Source organism: Protopterus annectens, chromosome 16.part0, assembly GCF_019279795.1.
Source record: "Protopterus annectens isolate FY-2018-M chromosome 16.part0, PAN1.0, whole genome shotgun sequence".
NCBI lineage: Eukaryota > Metazoa > Chordata > Ceratodontiformes > Protopteridae > Protopterus > Protopterus annectens.
This window is the reverse complement of record NC_056750.1, coordinates 375,727,127-375,743,987: the sequence shown is the minus strand read 5'-3', so window position 1 is coordinate 375,743,987 and position 16,861 is coordinate 375,727,127. Positions and strand designations below refer to the sequence as shown.

The window sequence follows — 16,861 nt, the reverse complement described above, 5'->3', positions numbered from 1 at the left end:
AAATAGCATCATTTTCTAGTAGTGACTAGCACTGTGACAGAGGCGGCCTACATTCTCTGGTAATTGTTGTAATTCCCACCCACCCCCACAGCCAGATTGCTGTTCAATAACTTTTAAAGCCTTACCAGGTCACAGTCTAAATGGAGTTGTGGAACTGAACAAAAGTTACCTATCCATCAGCCTTTAATTTCCTCTCATAAATGCATCTGGCCATAACTCACTACTGGGTGTCTGCTAATGGCCAGCGAGGATATTCTCACCAGTCACAATGCTAGGAGCACTGTTTACTCATGTTGATTACATAAGGCATAATGAAAGACCACGTATGTGGCAGCTGACCATGTATAATAGCTTACTGAAAAGTTGTAGCCTACTTATAGAAGCCGTTACCAGGATTTTCAGCTTGGTTTACTTTCCTTTTGAGTGTGCTTTTCTGTTTGGTTTTTTAAAGAGTTTGCTTTTACCGGAGTGTGCTAATGGCTGCAGACAGGTTTCATTTTACAGGTGTAGGTGTGTGTATCTGTGTGTAAAATGCCCCTGTTAAATAGGCAGGCTGGTTACAGTTAGTCAGGCTCAAACCCTGTACTTTGGGTACTGGGTAGCAAGAGCCTGAATTCTTTACCCACCACCACTTGTGCTTTTTGCCTCATATTTTTGTTCTGTTCCTCATAAAAATCTGTGGTTTTCTAGATTTTTGTAGAAAATCAGTGAGGACTGAATTCACTAAATAATGACAGGCATTGGAATTTCAGGTGTCATATTCTTCAGAAAATACATGGTAACACAAAACCTATTATTCTAGCAAAGTTTATAAGATCAATATTTGAAATTTGTCCCTATATTTGGGGCTGTATTCCCCCAATATTGGCTTTGTCCACATTTTTTTTGTGCTTAAGAGGTTGAGATCTGGTGAGAAGTTGAACATAATTCTCTAAATTAAGTTTATTTAAGTAACATTTAAGTTTCAGTCTTCCTATCTTTCAGGAAACACATGGTGGCAACATAGCATTTTATTCTAGCAACTTTCCAAGATTATGCAAACAATGTTTAAAATGTGTCCCTGGTTTCTGAGCTTTTGTCACCCCCAATAAATGTTGGCTTTTCCTGATTTCTTGTGCTGCAAAGTTGAGAGATGCAGTTGAGTGTTGAGTGGATTTTACAAGTAGTTGAGAGCTTCAGGGTAAGAGAAATAGTGATGCTTATGCCAAGTCTGCTTGCATTGTTAGTAGCACAACAGGTAGAATACTTGCTTTTGATGCAGAAGGCTGTGGGTTCTACTCCAACAGTATGTGTAGATGTATTGCTGATACTGTGTTGTACTTTTAAAGTGGGGGGATGCTGCAGTCCTGAGAATATCCTTTTCGGCGGCGATACCTAGGCTAGTAACTATGAACCTGTTATGAGTTTGCCATCCATTCCCTATTGCAATATCTTTTCTAATGTGACATAGGCAATTTGGGGGCATATTTTTGGTTGTCTGTTCAGTTTGCGTTTAAAAGCTGATATCCCACAATTCCATTGGAGTGGGTGTGGCTACATAATTATGTATGCAAATTGCATGTTAATCAGCGTACAGATTTGTACCTATTTTTCATGGCTTTGTCCAGATTTTTGATGATTCCAAGTTGAGAGGTATGGTAACCATATAGGATGTTATATTCAAAATGTAGCAGACAGTACTTTAAAATCTAAGGAGAATCTGCCAATATGGATGACTGCAATTAGGGGTACAGACAATAGGCAAGGGGGTGGAATTTACTGGAGAAAACTGGGAAAGGAATCAAGGTACTGTGAGCCAATAATTAAGGTGGGAAAGGTGACAGAATGAGAAGAGGCTAAGAATCCATTTGGACTGCAAGCTAGAGACTACCTTCCATATGAAGGTTTGATATCAGAGTATAGGCAAAGAGAAAGAAATAAGGGAAAGACCAACACTGGTAGAGATTTTAGTAGAATATAAAAACAGAAGGTGCTGCTTAAAAGGGATAATTAGAAAGGCATATAAAGTACTGCACAACAACTATATTTATCAATCAGATGAGGTTAGAAAAGATTGGGAAGAAAGACTGGACAAGCAATTCCCAAAGAAACAATAGGAAGATATATGTATGACTACCAAATATACAACAAAGTCCAGAAAATTTAGGATTTTTGCTTAGGTATTTTTATACCCCAATCAGACTCCAAATATGTCTTGCTCAGGTAGATCACAAATGTTGGATGTGTGATGCAGAAGAAGCAGGCAAGTGGGAACATATTTTTTGGAAGTGTAATGAGTTAGCAGACTTTAAAAATTCCCTGCAAACCACTCTGTCAGAAATACTGGGTGAACTGTGACAGAGAATCAGAACTTCCGACACATACTAAGCCCTTTCTGCGTTTAACTCTGGTGGCTCCTAAAAAAGCAATTACTAGAAAATGGAAATCAAAGTCTAAACCAACCATACTAGAAGCAGTGAATATAGTAATAGAGATAAAATAACTGGAAGTGGGATCTTTAGAAAGAGTAAGAGCATATTACTTAGAAAAAGAAGGAATTGTGGGAACAATATATGTTGAATAAAGTTATGGAGGAGGAATGAGGCTTAAGGAAGACAGGAACTGGACAAACTATGTTCAATTGACAGTGGCTGTATAGAAGCTTATATATTATGTATAATATTTGCAACAGAAAATACGTCAATGTGGATTGTTCTCATTTACATAAATGCATGACTGCCTATGTCATAAGTGATAATTCAATAAAGATGTTTCTTATTTTAAGAAATGGTACCCTCTAATGGATAAAACCTTAGCTAACAGACAATGCTAGAAAACAAACTGCTTCAGCCTACCTCCTTCCAGCTCTCCTCTCGTCTATGCAGCCCCTATCCTCATTAATCTTCAGGCAACTCACACCAATCTCCTCGAATAACGTTACAACAAAACAGCATCATTTGCTGCTATCTTGACTTATAAACCTCACCACTGTATAGCACTAAAGCAGCTACACTGCCTTATTACTGGCTCTCTCTCAAATACCTACCAAATATAACCTTATTCACAAACCTGAACAATTACATAGCCTAACTCACATCCTTCATCACTACTTACCAAACAGGCTTCTTCACTCAGTGGATAAAATAGTAATAGCTGAATTTAATAACTCTGCTGGCAACTCTCTATTCCTCCTGTGTCACTTGGTAGAAGTGGATGAATAATTCCTCTCAGATTTCTGACACACCACACCACTGGCTACCATCTAAAGGCTCTGCCTTCAGGACATACTCTGGATCTTGCAGTGTCAGAAGAATCAGTGTGAGTTCAAGGAAATTGATATAGAGAAAGTTCTCCTGTGAAATCCAAAGTGCTTGAATGACTGTTGAACTCAAGTGTACTTGTCAAGTTTCCAGAAATACCTCTAAGGTTATGGACTGCCACAGCAAAGAGGAGAAAAATGTGATCACAATTTTAAATGGAATGGTGAAATCCACCATGATGAAGAACTGCAGGAGAGGGCCAAAACCAGAAGAAGAACTGCAAGATAATGGGACCTTTGCAAATACTGTCAGTATCATGTTATCATGTTCTGTATGAGAAGAATGGTAAGGGAATCACAAAAAAGTGTCTATCTTAAGCCTTTGAATACACATCAGGATATGGGCCTAGCCCGTCAGCAAAAAAAAAAAAAGACAAGAAGCCATATCTCGGTTGCCAAGTCCTGTATGACTGGAGTAGGGAGTAACACTGAGACTAAGTAAAGGCAATGCATGCAGGGGAAGAAGGACCGACTTTCTCCATGGCAGGTACTGCACTGCCACAACCAAGGCTAAGTCAGAAGTCAGCACTATCATTAAAAAAGAAGCCGGACAAAGGGCAACAGGCAAACAGTGTTCCTGATACGAGAAAAACAGGAAGTGGTTCAGATGACAGGATTGGATCATGACAGCTCTCTGGAGGTGAAGGAAATCAAACGGATATATAATAGGAGGAAAAAAATCATGGCAAAAATTAGGCGGTGCATCACCCAGCAGGATAAAAGCACTCCCATCAAACTAAACAAACAACTCAGAAGACAAATAAAGTCTACCAAAGCCAAATCTGAGATAAGTTTGGCCTCCCAGGCCAAGGGAAATCACAAAACATTCTTTAGCTATGTCTGCAACCTCAAAGACAGTACACAATTGTGTGCAGAGCTCAATGTAAATGGAGTCATGTATACTGAACCAGAAGATATAGCAAACCTCCTGGATGATAAATCAAGCTTCAGCTTTACTCCTCTCTTCCCCTCAACCTTCCCTCAGAAAATATTATCAAGTATAACTCCCTTACTACCACTAGGGAACAGGTCCTTAATGCTCCCTCTAAGACCAAGAACACTGCATCAATGGGCCCAGACAATATCCCAGGATGCCTTCTAAATAGCATGAAACATGACCTATCAGGGCCACTGGAATTACTATTTAAATGTAGCCTCCAAACAGGCTTCCTCTGCTCAAAGGTGGTCCATCTACAGACCCTGGAAACTACAGACCCATAAGTCTCATTAGTCTTATATGTAAAGCCATGGAAAGAATTATCATGGAGATGATCAATAGAGATGTAGTAAACCTCCAGACACCGGACAAAACCCAGTTTGGTTTCAAGGGCAGATCATGCCTACTCAACCTGGTGGACTTCTTTGAGAAGGTCACCAAAGCAATGGATGAGGGCAAAATAGTTCACACTGCCTACCTTGACCTGGCCAAGGCATTTGACACAGTACCTCACTCGGGCATTGCTGACAAACTCAAGAGGTTAGGTACAAACCCGTATCTCACCCACTGGATAGCCAACTGGCTCACAGACAGGGCCAAGAAAGCTAGAATTGGGGAGTCCACCTCTACAAAGAGGCCAGTCACAAGTGGAGTCCCTCAGGGATCGGTCCCTGGGCTGCTCCTTTTTGGCATTTACTTCTCAGAAGTCAAGGCCAATGTCAGTGGTCTCTGGCTGACTAAATCTGTTGATGATTACAAATTAGGAGCTGACACTGAATCTCACACTGGCACAAATGTTCTCCAGGATGGGGCTGACACAGACAAATAACTGTGTGTCAGTTTCGTGGACTAAAACTAAATGCCAAGAAATGCATAATAGTATCCTTTGGGAAGTCATCCATCCCTGGTAACTATCGCATTGACAACACACCCCTTAGAGTTGACCCAATGGTCAGGGACATAGGGACACACACAGATAGTAATCTAACCTTTGATCATCAAGTGTCTACAGTGGTGAGGAAATCATTCTATGTTGTGCAACTTATAAACAAAGGTATGGCATCTAACTCCAAGGAAGTCATTGTTCCACTGTATTCAGCATTCATGAGACCTATCATTGAGTACAATGCCCCCTTTGGTATGTACCTAACCAGGCATATCCAACAATTGGAACATCCACATAGGTTCCTCACTAAAAGAATAGAGGGAGTAAATAATATGTCCTGTGCAGACCGCCTCAAGGCTCTATCTCTGTATTCTGTCTCCTACAGGCTTTTGAGGGGAGATCTATGCCTGGCATTCAGGGCATTGTCAGACCCCACTCTGATGGACCTCCTGCATATCCACAAAACAAACAGTACCAGAAGTACACATTCTAAAGACTTAAACCTTGCCTGTGATATAAATAAAACTGGCTGAAGAGAAAGGCATGTATCCCAGAGACTACCCTGTCTATGGAACAGGCTCCCCAGCCATGTGAAGCAGGGTTCCTCCCTAATCCAATTCAAGTGCAACTTGGACAATTGGATGGGAAACCGGAAATTCATCCCTGGTTTGGCATCTATGTCTCTGATGCAAACATGTAACCTGTAAATGGTTCATCTCCCAGGCCCATGCATACACTTGTCAAAGGTATCAGAATTTGTCAGAGATTTGGGATGCATGGCTAGGTTTAAAAAGGCCCTTGTGGTCATTAGCCTAGTAAACACCTATGAACCTATAAGCTCCAGATGGCAACACCTTGCAGTGAAAAAAGTGACTGCATAGACACAGTCAAAATGTCTCTGTGAAGGCCCCTAAGCTTGATGTGCCAACAGGTATAAAGGCCCCTAAGCTTGATGTGCCAACAGGTATGAAGGCCTCTAAGCTTGGTGTGCCAACAGGTATGAAGGCCCCTAAGCTTGATGTGCCAACAGGTATGAAGGTCCCTAAGCTTGATGTGCCAACAGGTATGAAGGTCCTTAAGCTTGATGTGCCAACAGGTATGAAGGTCCCTAAGCTTGATGTGCCAATAGGTATGAAATCCCCTAAGCCTGATGTGCCAACAGGTATGAAGGTCCCTAGGCTTGATGTGCCAATAGGTATGAAAGCCCCTAAGCTTGATGTGCCAACAGGTATGAAGGTCCTTAAGCTTGATGTGCCAACAGGTACTCATGATGTTTTCAGACATAGTCTAGAAGTTCTCCAGTAGAAGGGACATTGCAAACTGCAAAGCAACTATGAAGAACTTGAAAGAGTTGACGTAAAGGTTGAAATCACTGATTTCATAGGGATCAAGAAGTGGTAACAACAAAACCTTGCTCTCTGATCATATGTTACTATAGTCTATGTCACAAGTTTAAACAAAAAAGACTGAAACTGTAGTGACAGCATCTCCAAGACCATCTAATCCTTCAGAAAATAGAAAATTGGAACAGACAAACCCATTTCAGTACAAGACCATTCTTAATAATATCCAAAATCTGCCTGTCCCAACTACTGTAATATTTCTATAAACTGGAGCAAACTTGGAAAAACTGACACTCTCTCCAGTTGGCTCTTGTAGTCAGGCCTGCTTCAGGGATAGCTGAGCCAAGGCCTTTTAGCTGTCTTGGCAAAAATGTAATTGGCTCCTGGAGGTGAGGCTTGAACTGCTGTCTCTGGCAAATGAGTATCTTCCTCCTATTGAAGGCACTGGCTGGCTTAGTACCGCAAGAGGGAGTACATTTACCATTTACTACAGACAGATCTTCTGTTAGGATGTTCGGTTATCACCATGGAGTCTCCAAAAGAGATCTCACCTTTGAAGTGGACATCTAAAATCCTCTAATGCCAGTACTTAGGAAGAAAGCCTAAACTAGGCAAACATTCAAAGTTGCTGTCCTGGCTACTAAGTTCAGTGTCAAAGGTACAATGGACACCAAGAAAGCTCACCTTTGCAGCTGTGCAAAAATGCTTATTCACAGCTTATTCACAGATTCCTGTTTGTTAGACACAGCATAGGAGGCTAGTTTCTCCAATGACTGGTCAGTCAGAAAAATCTAGAAATCTGACATAAAGTTAGAAAATTGAAGGCCATGGTGGACAAGGAACTTATTTATTAAGAATGATGACAAGACTGGCCAAATGGTCTTTTTTCAGCCACCTACTAGTACATATAATGTGAAATATTCAGATACAAAACAAAGAAGATATAAGATCATAATTAAAAAAATAAATATGCAGAAAGTGTATAGTTTAGTTAAAATGCTGACATACTGAATATTGAGGGTACACAAATGGAAACAAATACATCTGTATCTATACATATAAGTGCTGTCACCTCACAGCAAGAGGTTCTCTGGTTCAATTCTCGGTTGGGGTGCCTTCTGTGCATAGTCTGCATGTCTTTCCTACGGTCATGTGGGTTTCCTTTGGGTGCTCTGGTTTCCTCCCACATTGCAAAGACATGCAGTAGGTGGACTACACACTGTAAACTGGCCATAGGTGAGAGTGTGTGTGCGAGTGAGTGTTATGAATGAACTACCATGGCCATGTGTAAAATGTGAAAAGGGAATGAGGATGGATATATATATATATATATATATATATATATATATATATATATATATATATATATATATATATATATATATATACACACACACACACACACACACACACACACACACACACACACATACATATCAATCAACAAGTAGCAAGTTTACATTGCACTAATCCATTTATGATGCAGTCAGTCAAGTAAAAGCATCAAACAAGCAAAGCCATAGCCAAATTTAAAGGCAAAATCAGGCAATTGTGTGGATACAGCCAGAGGTCTTTTTTTTTTCAATGAGTAAGGAAGGGCCTATAACCTAACTTAGCTCTGGTATATAAATGGCCATTACTGTAAGTGGCATCTGGTACATAAATGGCCATTACTGTAAGTGGCATCTTTGTGGCAGGATTCCATCTCAGCAGCTGTGCTTGTTGATGGCAAAGAGATACTTTTATAATTTAGTGTCTAATTATGTCAAGATAACGTCAGTATTACCAGCTTTGGGTGGGGCATATAGCTGAGATAGACAATGTTGGACTGTTGCTGCAGTCTGCTCTAGCAATGGACAGATTTATGTGGTTATGGCTGATAATCTGAGTGACCTGGTCAGGGTACAGGAGGAGAAGGCACTGCCTCGAGAAGGGCAACGTTCAAAGTTAATCATTTTGTAACATCTTAGCCACTTACTGTAGCCACTACAGTGTTATAAACAAGAAGCAGTATTGTTCTCCAGGAGAAAAATCCACAATCATTGTGAAGGCTTTGCTCTGTATGCTACTTCAGGTCTATGACCTGCGCAGGTAGATGAATGCACTGTGGGGTCGGGTGATGTGCGGGAGGCATTAGAATACCTTTTCCAATAGTTATTACAGTTTCAAAGAAAATTTGGTGACAAATGAAATTGGTCTTCTTGTCAACTGTGTTCAAAGCCTTGGACTCCTCCTTCAGGGGAAGTCTGATCAAATGCTGGGGCTTCTAAACACTGTCATGGGAATAAGAAACAAATTGGGAGACTATCACTAAGCACCTATCTAGAAAGGTGGTCTGCTCCAGTAGGAGCTATTATTAGCAACTGACCCTTTTGGGCACTGACAGCATATGGAAGAGTACTTATAGGATGCCAAGCTAGCAACTTTCAGGACGGGCTCCAGAAGTTGATGGACCTAAGGCTGTGCCTCCAACTACTCCAATCTGGTACTGAGGTGCTTAGTTTATGGACAAGGAATTTTTGGTCATTCAAGGGAAGAATTGACAATCTGATGATCTCTCCAAATGAAGACTTGTGTGGAATTCACTAAGAAGACAACTCATTATACCAATCCATTTCCACAAGTAAAATGTCTAACTCCTCAGGTTCTACACCTGTGCAAACCTCAGGCAAAGTAATCTCCCCATATTTCCTCAGTGCTCATCTCTGCCACAACACCTGGATCCAGGTTAGGTAAGATAAAACAACAGTGGGATGAATGATCAGTACTCATGGCCCACATGCAAAAGCGTGCCAGGTTTTGTTAAAGTGGGCACATAATCAGGAGTGACCAGCATCAGGACAAACAACTGTAATAAGAGGGATAAAGCTGCTACAGTGTTTGCATATACTGTGCATAAGTAACATAGCCATTGCCATTTTAAGATTAATGTATGGCATTGCCATTTTAACACTGTGTATACACTATAATGAATTGCATATTCTAAGCTGTGGTCAGTTAGTAGAGATGCTTAAAGTGTTAAAATCATTTCAGTTGAACTGCCATGTTGTGGAAAAAAAGCAGCTTGATCAAAAGAATGGTGTATCCTGACATTTCTAATATGGCAATGGATATTACTAGGTAAATATTGGTACATGCTCTGACAGGTACCAAACAAACTTGAGCAAACTTTTGAAGAATATTAACCTGCCATAAACTACCATGAAGTAAACACTCTCTCAAAGACCAGCACTGACATAAAACAACGGAGCACAGGATTGTCCATGGGGATCATACCCATTAAAATGTCCATGAATTTGCAGAATACTCACGACTTTGTCATACACCTTTGCTGGATCTATGGTGTTACATCAAAATTACAGAACATCGAACTGCATATGGTCGAGATGATATGATTGAAGTTCCATCATTTTGAAAAAAAAAAGAAAAAGAAAAAATGTGGTTTTTTTTGTAGGGGGAAAGCTCCCTTGCAACACCTACAACCCCTGCTAATTATATATACCAACTCCCAAGATCGCAATACAGTGGTAAAACATGGCAAATTCCCCCTATCCCCATTGTACTGTAATCTCCATGCAACTGCTTTGACTTTTCAGAAAGTTAATCATATATGGTCTTGATCATATGAAGTTTGACTGTCTGAAAAGTTGATCTTCCAAATGGGACCCATTTTTTATCCATTCCCGAAAGCATTTTGATTTCTAATAAATCACTGAGGATTAAAGTTGTCAACTAATAACGCTTGAAATTAAAGTTTTATAATTTCTGTTGTCCAGAAAAAGCATGTTGATGTAAAAACTGTTTATAAGTTATTAACTTTCTAAGTTGGTTAGAGTAATATTTAAAATTTGTCCCAGATTCTAGTACTTTTAGTCCTTTTTACTCCCCATTATGTTTGCCCTTTGTTTCTGATTGTTGAGCAAATAAGCTGAGAGCTAGGATGGGGACTGTGCAAAAAAAAATATATCAAAAATGTTAACTGTCTTTAAAAAGAAAAAAATATAAAATGTAAACTAGATGTATTGGAGCTTTATCAAATTAAAATACATGTTAAATGCTTGCTTGAAAATGAAAAGTGAAAAAAAAAAAGTTGTACTCTACTTGCCTTATTTGGTGAGATGTAATATGTAATTAATGTGTAAAATGGCAAAAATGCATTTCCTCTGGCTTCTTTCCTGGATAGACAGAAGTGATTAGCCAGCCAGCTGCAAGCACAGTCTGCATCATGCTGTCGCCATCTGTCTAGTTAGCACTATTTTCTTGCCATTCTTTTGACATGCCTAGGGATACATGAGCATCATCAGGCACAGACAAGCCTTTGATAGTGACCACAAGACATCTTTTGAGGTCCTTCTCCTTGGGTCTTTAACATCTACAAGCCTCAGTCTTAATACACCACTCCCAAGAAATGGAGCTGTTCTCTGGTGCTTGCGCACTTATTGCACTGCTGACCTCTAGTGACCAAGACCTACTTCTGAACTCAGACTGTCTGCTAAATCGTAAGTCCTCTGACCATCTAAACTCTGGAGCCTATAATGTCTTCTGGTCCTTGTGTCACAACCATTCTCAAAATCAGTATCTTGATCTAGAATAACACATGAACCATCAGTTCCAGTGAACTGGTCACAAACTCTGAATTATGCCTTTCTTACAAACAATGCTAGTATGGCAAGGTGACAAATTAAAGAAAACCAACAAAAATAATACAGGATTGAAACACAGCTGCTTCAGAACACATAATAATTTCTCAGTTTCCACCACTCACCGCAAATTTGATTCCAAATGTACATAAATTATTTTCCATGTGAAACTCACATTGTGGTGGTTTTTCCAGCTCCATTATGACCCAAGAATGACACCACCTGGTTCTCATGAAGGTTCAGACTCAATTTGTTTAAAGCCAGTTTCTGCCCTGTCTTGTAGACCTTTGTAAGCTTGTCAATGCAGACGACAAGTGGTAGATGGTTGGGTTCCTCCTCTATACCACGACTTTCGTCTGCAGGCAAAAGACAGAGAGATTGGATAACCACAATTATAGAAATGAACAGTTCTGAGATAATAACATTTCAGTATCATTAATAAAACATTTTGGTACAGGAGAACTAAATAAATGGAAGCAAAATGGTAGTACTTTTGAAATACTGCTCAATAACTGCAGTCTTTATGCACTTCTTCTTCGATGCACAAATTCTAAATTCACAAAGAAAGGTATCTTGAAAAGATTCAATTTATTGATGCTTGCACTTCTATCCAATAAGTATGTTTTTCCATAAGGAGCAAGTAAACATCTTACAATTAACAGAGACATTTATGTTTTATTTACTGTTTTTGTTCTACAAAGAGTACCACTAAATACCTATGCACAAAGTCATGATTCCTTCACTTTATGTCAGCAGGGCATATCCAAGCATGATCCTGTGATTGAGAAAATATTAATGTGTCTTGCCTTTCCTGAATGGGGTATGATTAAAACAAGAAGTACATTTGATGTGGGGTCTTTGTTGAAATCCATAGACCTTAAGGCAGCTGTAGTGATTGCTCTAAAATGCATACACCTTCCTGCAGCTATGGTGGTTGCTCTCACCTGTCAAACGTAATGCCTGAGAATCCAGTATTATGCTGTGTATCTATACAGCACTTCCCCCACATGTAGGCAAATGATTCTTATCCAATTCAATGATCCTAAATATAATGCTGCCTGCTTGTGTTTGCTCATGTGGAATTACAAGTTCTATAAGAGAAATTAATCCACTAGCACAAAGAGAATCTAAAGTCTAACTTTAGCATAACAACAGAAGGAAATTCCAACAAAGGACTACCAATAAATAAGTAATATATACATTCAGGCACACATACATAAATATTTACATCCACCTATCCTTAAGCAAATAATATATAAATTCAGGCACACATACATAAGTATTTACATCCACCCATCCACAAGCAAATTTGTTTGTTTGTGTCTTTCGGCTTTTCCTGGTTAGGGGTCGCCACAGTGGAACTCCGGTCCGCTAATGATTGGCAGTAGATTTTTACGTACTGGCTTGCTGGACCTAATGCACAACCTTCAACGAAGGAACGCCCATTCAAGCATGTCGCTACACAGAAGACGCTCTAACTGAGAATCGAACGGGCAACTTAACTGTGAGGTGACAACACTACCGCAGCACCACCACTGAAGTCACACCCATCCATAAGCAAACAAATATAATATATGGTCAAGTACACACACAAATATATACACCCACCCCATCCTTAAGCAAAACAACACTGAACCTTAAAGACTGTATAGTTCTCTTGTGATGTGTTAGTTTTATTGCAACTGATACAGTGATGCTCCCTAAGTATCCTGCATACTATGTAAGTTATAAACTTGTCATCCTGAGGTAGGGATTCACAGGGTTATGAGAGGCAGTTTTATGAGTAGTCTGCAAGAACATGTGGGAAATTTGGTTCGATGGCATTGGCATTCTGATTCCGCAAATCAGTATATCGATGCCACCAGCTATTAATAGTCACATTTCACAACTGAAGATTATACAAACTGGTGTTCCAGGTTCGCCATCACCGATGTGCAGGGGTGGAAGGTTTCCTGGAAGGGTTGTGTTAAGAACTTACCATAATTGTAGATCTTTGAGTATTTTCACTTACAGTCTTCACTATGGGATAACCTGCCATACAGACATCCAATGGCTGGCCAGTCTTCCAAAGCTTGTCCCCTCCCAAACACTACAGCCATCTCCTGACTTCTAGCACCAAGATGTTGGTAACATAAAGGGGGCATCATGTGATACCACCTTCAGATAGTTCTTGCCCTGGCAAACCAGAAGAGGATCTTCCCAGTCACAGAGGCATGGTGAGCAAGATAGTAACTTCACACTAGCCCTCTTACCCCTAAGGTGTTCAATCAGGAAAGGGTTACAAAACAGGGTAGCCTGGCTGGATCCAATGAAAAATAAAGCAGGGGAAACACAAGTAACTCTTGCCTCATCCTGAAAAGGAAGACAAAGAAAAAAGGGGGCAGGTGAGAGGGAACAAGGACCGCAGCAGCAAAACAACTCAAACATCCAGATTTTTGGTAAATTGCTAACACACTGTGCTATGTTCATTGTAGTATTCACTGCTGTAATATTTAATATTTGGGAAGATTCCTAAAGCAGCGAAAAAAAGAAGTGGCAGAGGCTGGAGTTTTGCCATTGCAAGATAACAACAGAAACCCTTTCTGGATCTGGATGCTGTCCCTAGGGTGTGGTGTTTAGGGAACGTGTGGACAGGACCATGTATTTGCTTTCAAAATTGCTTGGGAAGAATCCTCTAAGAAAGACTATAGTGGAAGCCATAGCTCTAGTAGACTAAGATGTGCTTTGGTCTGGCACCTACTTCCTATGATATTGGTAATAAAGCGCAATACAATTCCTCAGCCACTTGACGAGGGTTTGCTTTTCAACAGGTTTTCATTCCTTTTCTTTTGCAAGGCATACGAATAACTGATTAGTCTTTCTGAATTATTTTGTTCTACACAAAAACAATCTCAGCTGTTTGGGTACATTCACAGAATACAAAGTTTTCTTTCCTGTGTTCTATAACTTAGAGAAAAAGACAGGTTAATGGGCTATAACCAGTTTATGTATAAAGAAAAAGAATGGATTGGTATACAGGGCCACACTTTCCTCGTGAAAAACAAAGAACGGTTCTCTGCACATTAATGCTTATAGATCTGAAATATGCCTAGTAGAGGTGACTGGCACCAGAAACTGTGCCTTCCAAGAAAGGAACTTAATGGGATGCTGCCTTAAAGGAAACCATGATTGCTTATCTACTACACAATTCAAGTCCTGGGCTGGAACTATCGGTTTCCTAGGGGTCGAGGATGAATAGCACCCCTCAAGAACTGTTTAACAGAAGGTCTAGCATAACAAGGGGGTCCACAGATTAGCAGTTTAAGATAGCTGATATATGAACTTTTATGGAAGTGTATGTTGAGCCAGATTTGTAGCAGTGTGAAGGGTATTCCAGGACCAGTCCTGCCTAAGCATTTCTGGGGTCAGGGTCCCTGAACTGACACAAGAAGGAGAATTTCTTCCATTTTGCTAAATATATATATATATATATATATATATATATATATATATATATATATATATATATATATATATATATATACATACATACACACATATGTTAAAATAAACCATGTTGCATGGACATCACAATCTGGTTTCAGGCAAAAAACAAAAAAAAAAAAAAAAAAAAACAGCAGCTCTGGTGATTCTGATTGCTGATCCAGTGACTGCATCCAAAAGCAAAAGAGGCTAACAGCTGCAGGCAATAGTTGACCCAGTACTACCCACAAATGCCCAAAGCATCCTGCCCAGACCTATCTGCCCAAAAATGATACAGCACCTACAGCTACTTCTGAAAGCCACAAGTTTATATTTCCTAGAAAGGAACACAGGCAGAAGGGTCTGTTTTATGCCTGTGACAGTTTGGGAAACTGGGAAACTCTTACCAGTCAGAATGGAAGACAGATGCCATCATTGCAGTAGGATGCTTCTTTCAAGAAGGACAGAGCAAAAACAGCAGCTATGACAAATACGAAACTTGACTAGCTAATGGAATTTCAGACTATGCTTATCAGCCTGTACCACTTCTACTATGTTACGTTAAACACATTTTCTCCATACTGTAAAAGACTGAAAGGATTTCCTCTTACTCAAAGCTGCATGGCTATCAAAGGATAAAGACTGAATTACAACACAGTAAAACATAAGTTTTAAAAAAGATAAAAAATATGTCAGATAAAATAAAAAAGTGGAAAAAAATGCAGGATTTAAAATATTTTTTGAAGTGATGGGTTACCCTGGAAACCCCCAACCCCATTGCTTATATAATGTCATCTTGTGATTTTACAAGCTGAGAGAATCAGCATCATGTTCTTTAAAATGCATATTTTGTTTTAGTTGTTTCTCCATATGGCAATAATACTGAATACAAAACATATAATACAAGAATGGACACAGCTAAAACATGCCAGTCAAATAAGCCTAAGAAAAGAGCATCAGTCACATTAATTTTTACCATACCAAACCAAACCAAAATCAAAGCCATTGAACTGAAACTGCCTTGCCTATACCGAAAACAATAAATAACTTATAAATAACACAGTGGCCTGATTCAATTACTCTTGGTACAACTGATTTACACCAGTGTAAGACTACTTTGCAACTAGGTTTCTCACAGCAGTAAATAACCTACACTTAACAGCAGGTTTTTCAGAATTTGAAATATGTGCATATGTTAGAGACGGGTCTGTAATATTCTCCATGCATAATATTAAGTCCAATTTTATTCAAAGCATATGTCTGTTTCTCATCATCCTGCTACGTGGTTCTCATCTTCATTTAGATAATAGCCCCTCCTACAAAACCTAACACAAGAGGTAATTTTCTGTCTTTGAAACCTCTCTCAAAATGAGCGCATTTCTCTAAAAATGGTAAAGTTCATGAAGGTTTTGCAGATGAATATTCACAAATAAGCTTGTCATGACAACTCAGCGCTACTGGTATGGCTTTTACTTGCTGTATGTAACATAAGGCATAATGTTCATGTTTTGTACACTCACTCTCTCATGCCTGCTATGTGTCATATAATTCTAAATTACTGGTACAAGGAAATGGTTCACACTGATTTATCCTGAACATATCGTAAAACTGTCTCTCAAATTTGAAGCAATTTATAATGCTTAGTATATGACTGTACCAATTCTCCGGTTCTCCATAGCACAAGCCTGATCGTCTTCCATTACACTCAATCGAGTGGTTCTGGACCAGGGCCAATTCCACTCCCATGTCTCGATACGTCCACTTCCAAGCCAATATGATTTCTGCAGGGGGAAGTACCATGGCCTTGGCAATCCATACATTCCTGAGGACAAAATGCAAAGAGTCAGTACAGCACAATTTTGTAGAAGGCAATTTGGAAAATTCCATCTGTTGAGTAAAACATTCAACTAGTATGCATTAAACCAAGTCAATCCATGTAGAGACTAGCAGGAAAAAACATCATGTTACATCATTATTAAGCTGTGAAGGAAAACTTTCTGTCTCTAAACATTGTAATTTGTTTATAAATGAGGTGCAAAACTGTTTGACATTTCCATTTTTCTGTTTCAGACTAAATTACTATGCGCTTCTTGTTGAACCCACTTCCCCTGCTGTTACTTCAGAATGAATGCATACAAATGGTTAAAGAAAGGATGCCTGGTGTGGTTGTAATGCCTTGAGGAGGTAATCACTCTTTAGGCCCAATGTGATACACACCATGAAAGGAAAGTTCTGCTTTCAACACTGAATGGCAGATGGATGCTGTAGGACCTGCACTGGCAGGGGGATTCCCTT

At 39.5% G+C, this 16,861-nt stretch overlaps 1 protein-coding gene across 1 annotated transcript in view; it reads right to left on the bottom strand.

The window, feature by feature from the left end:
- Positions 1–16,861, bottom strand: part of ABCA2 (ATP binding cassette subfamily A member 2) — a gene marked incomplete in the record, with an annotated part of 2,505,641 nt that overhangs the window by 760,829 nt on the left and 1,727,951 nt on the right. Inside the window, 2 exon segments of the mRNA XM_044058216.1 lie at positions 11,280–11,460; positions 16,224–16,388. Of these exon segments, the coding sequence (XP_043914151.1) occupies positions 11,280–11,460; positions 16,224–16,388 (346 nt within the window).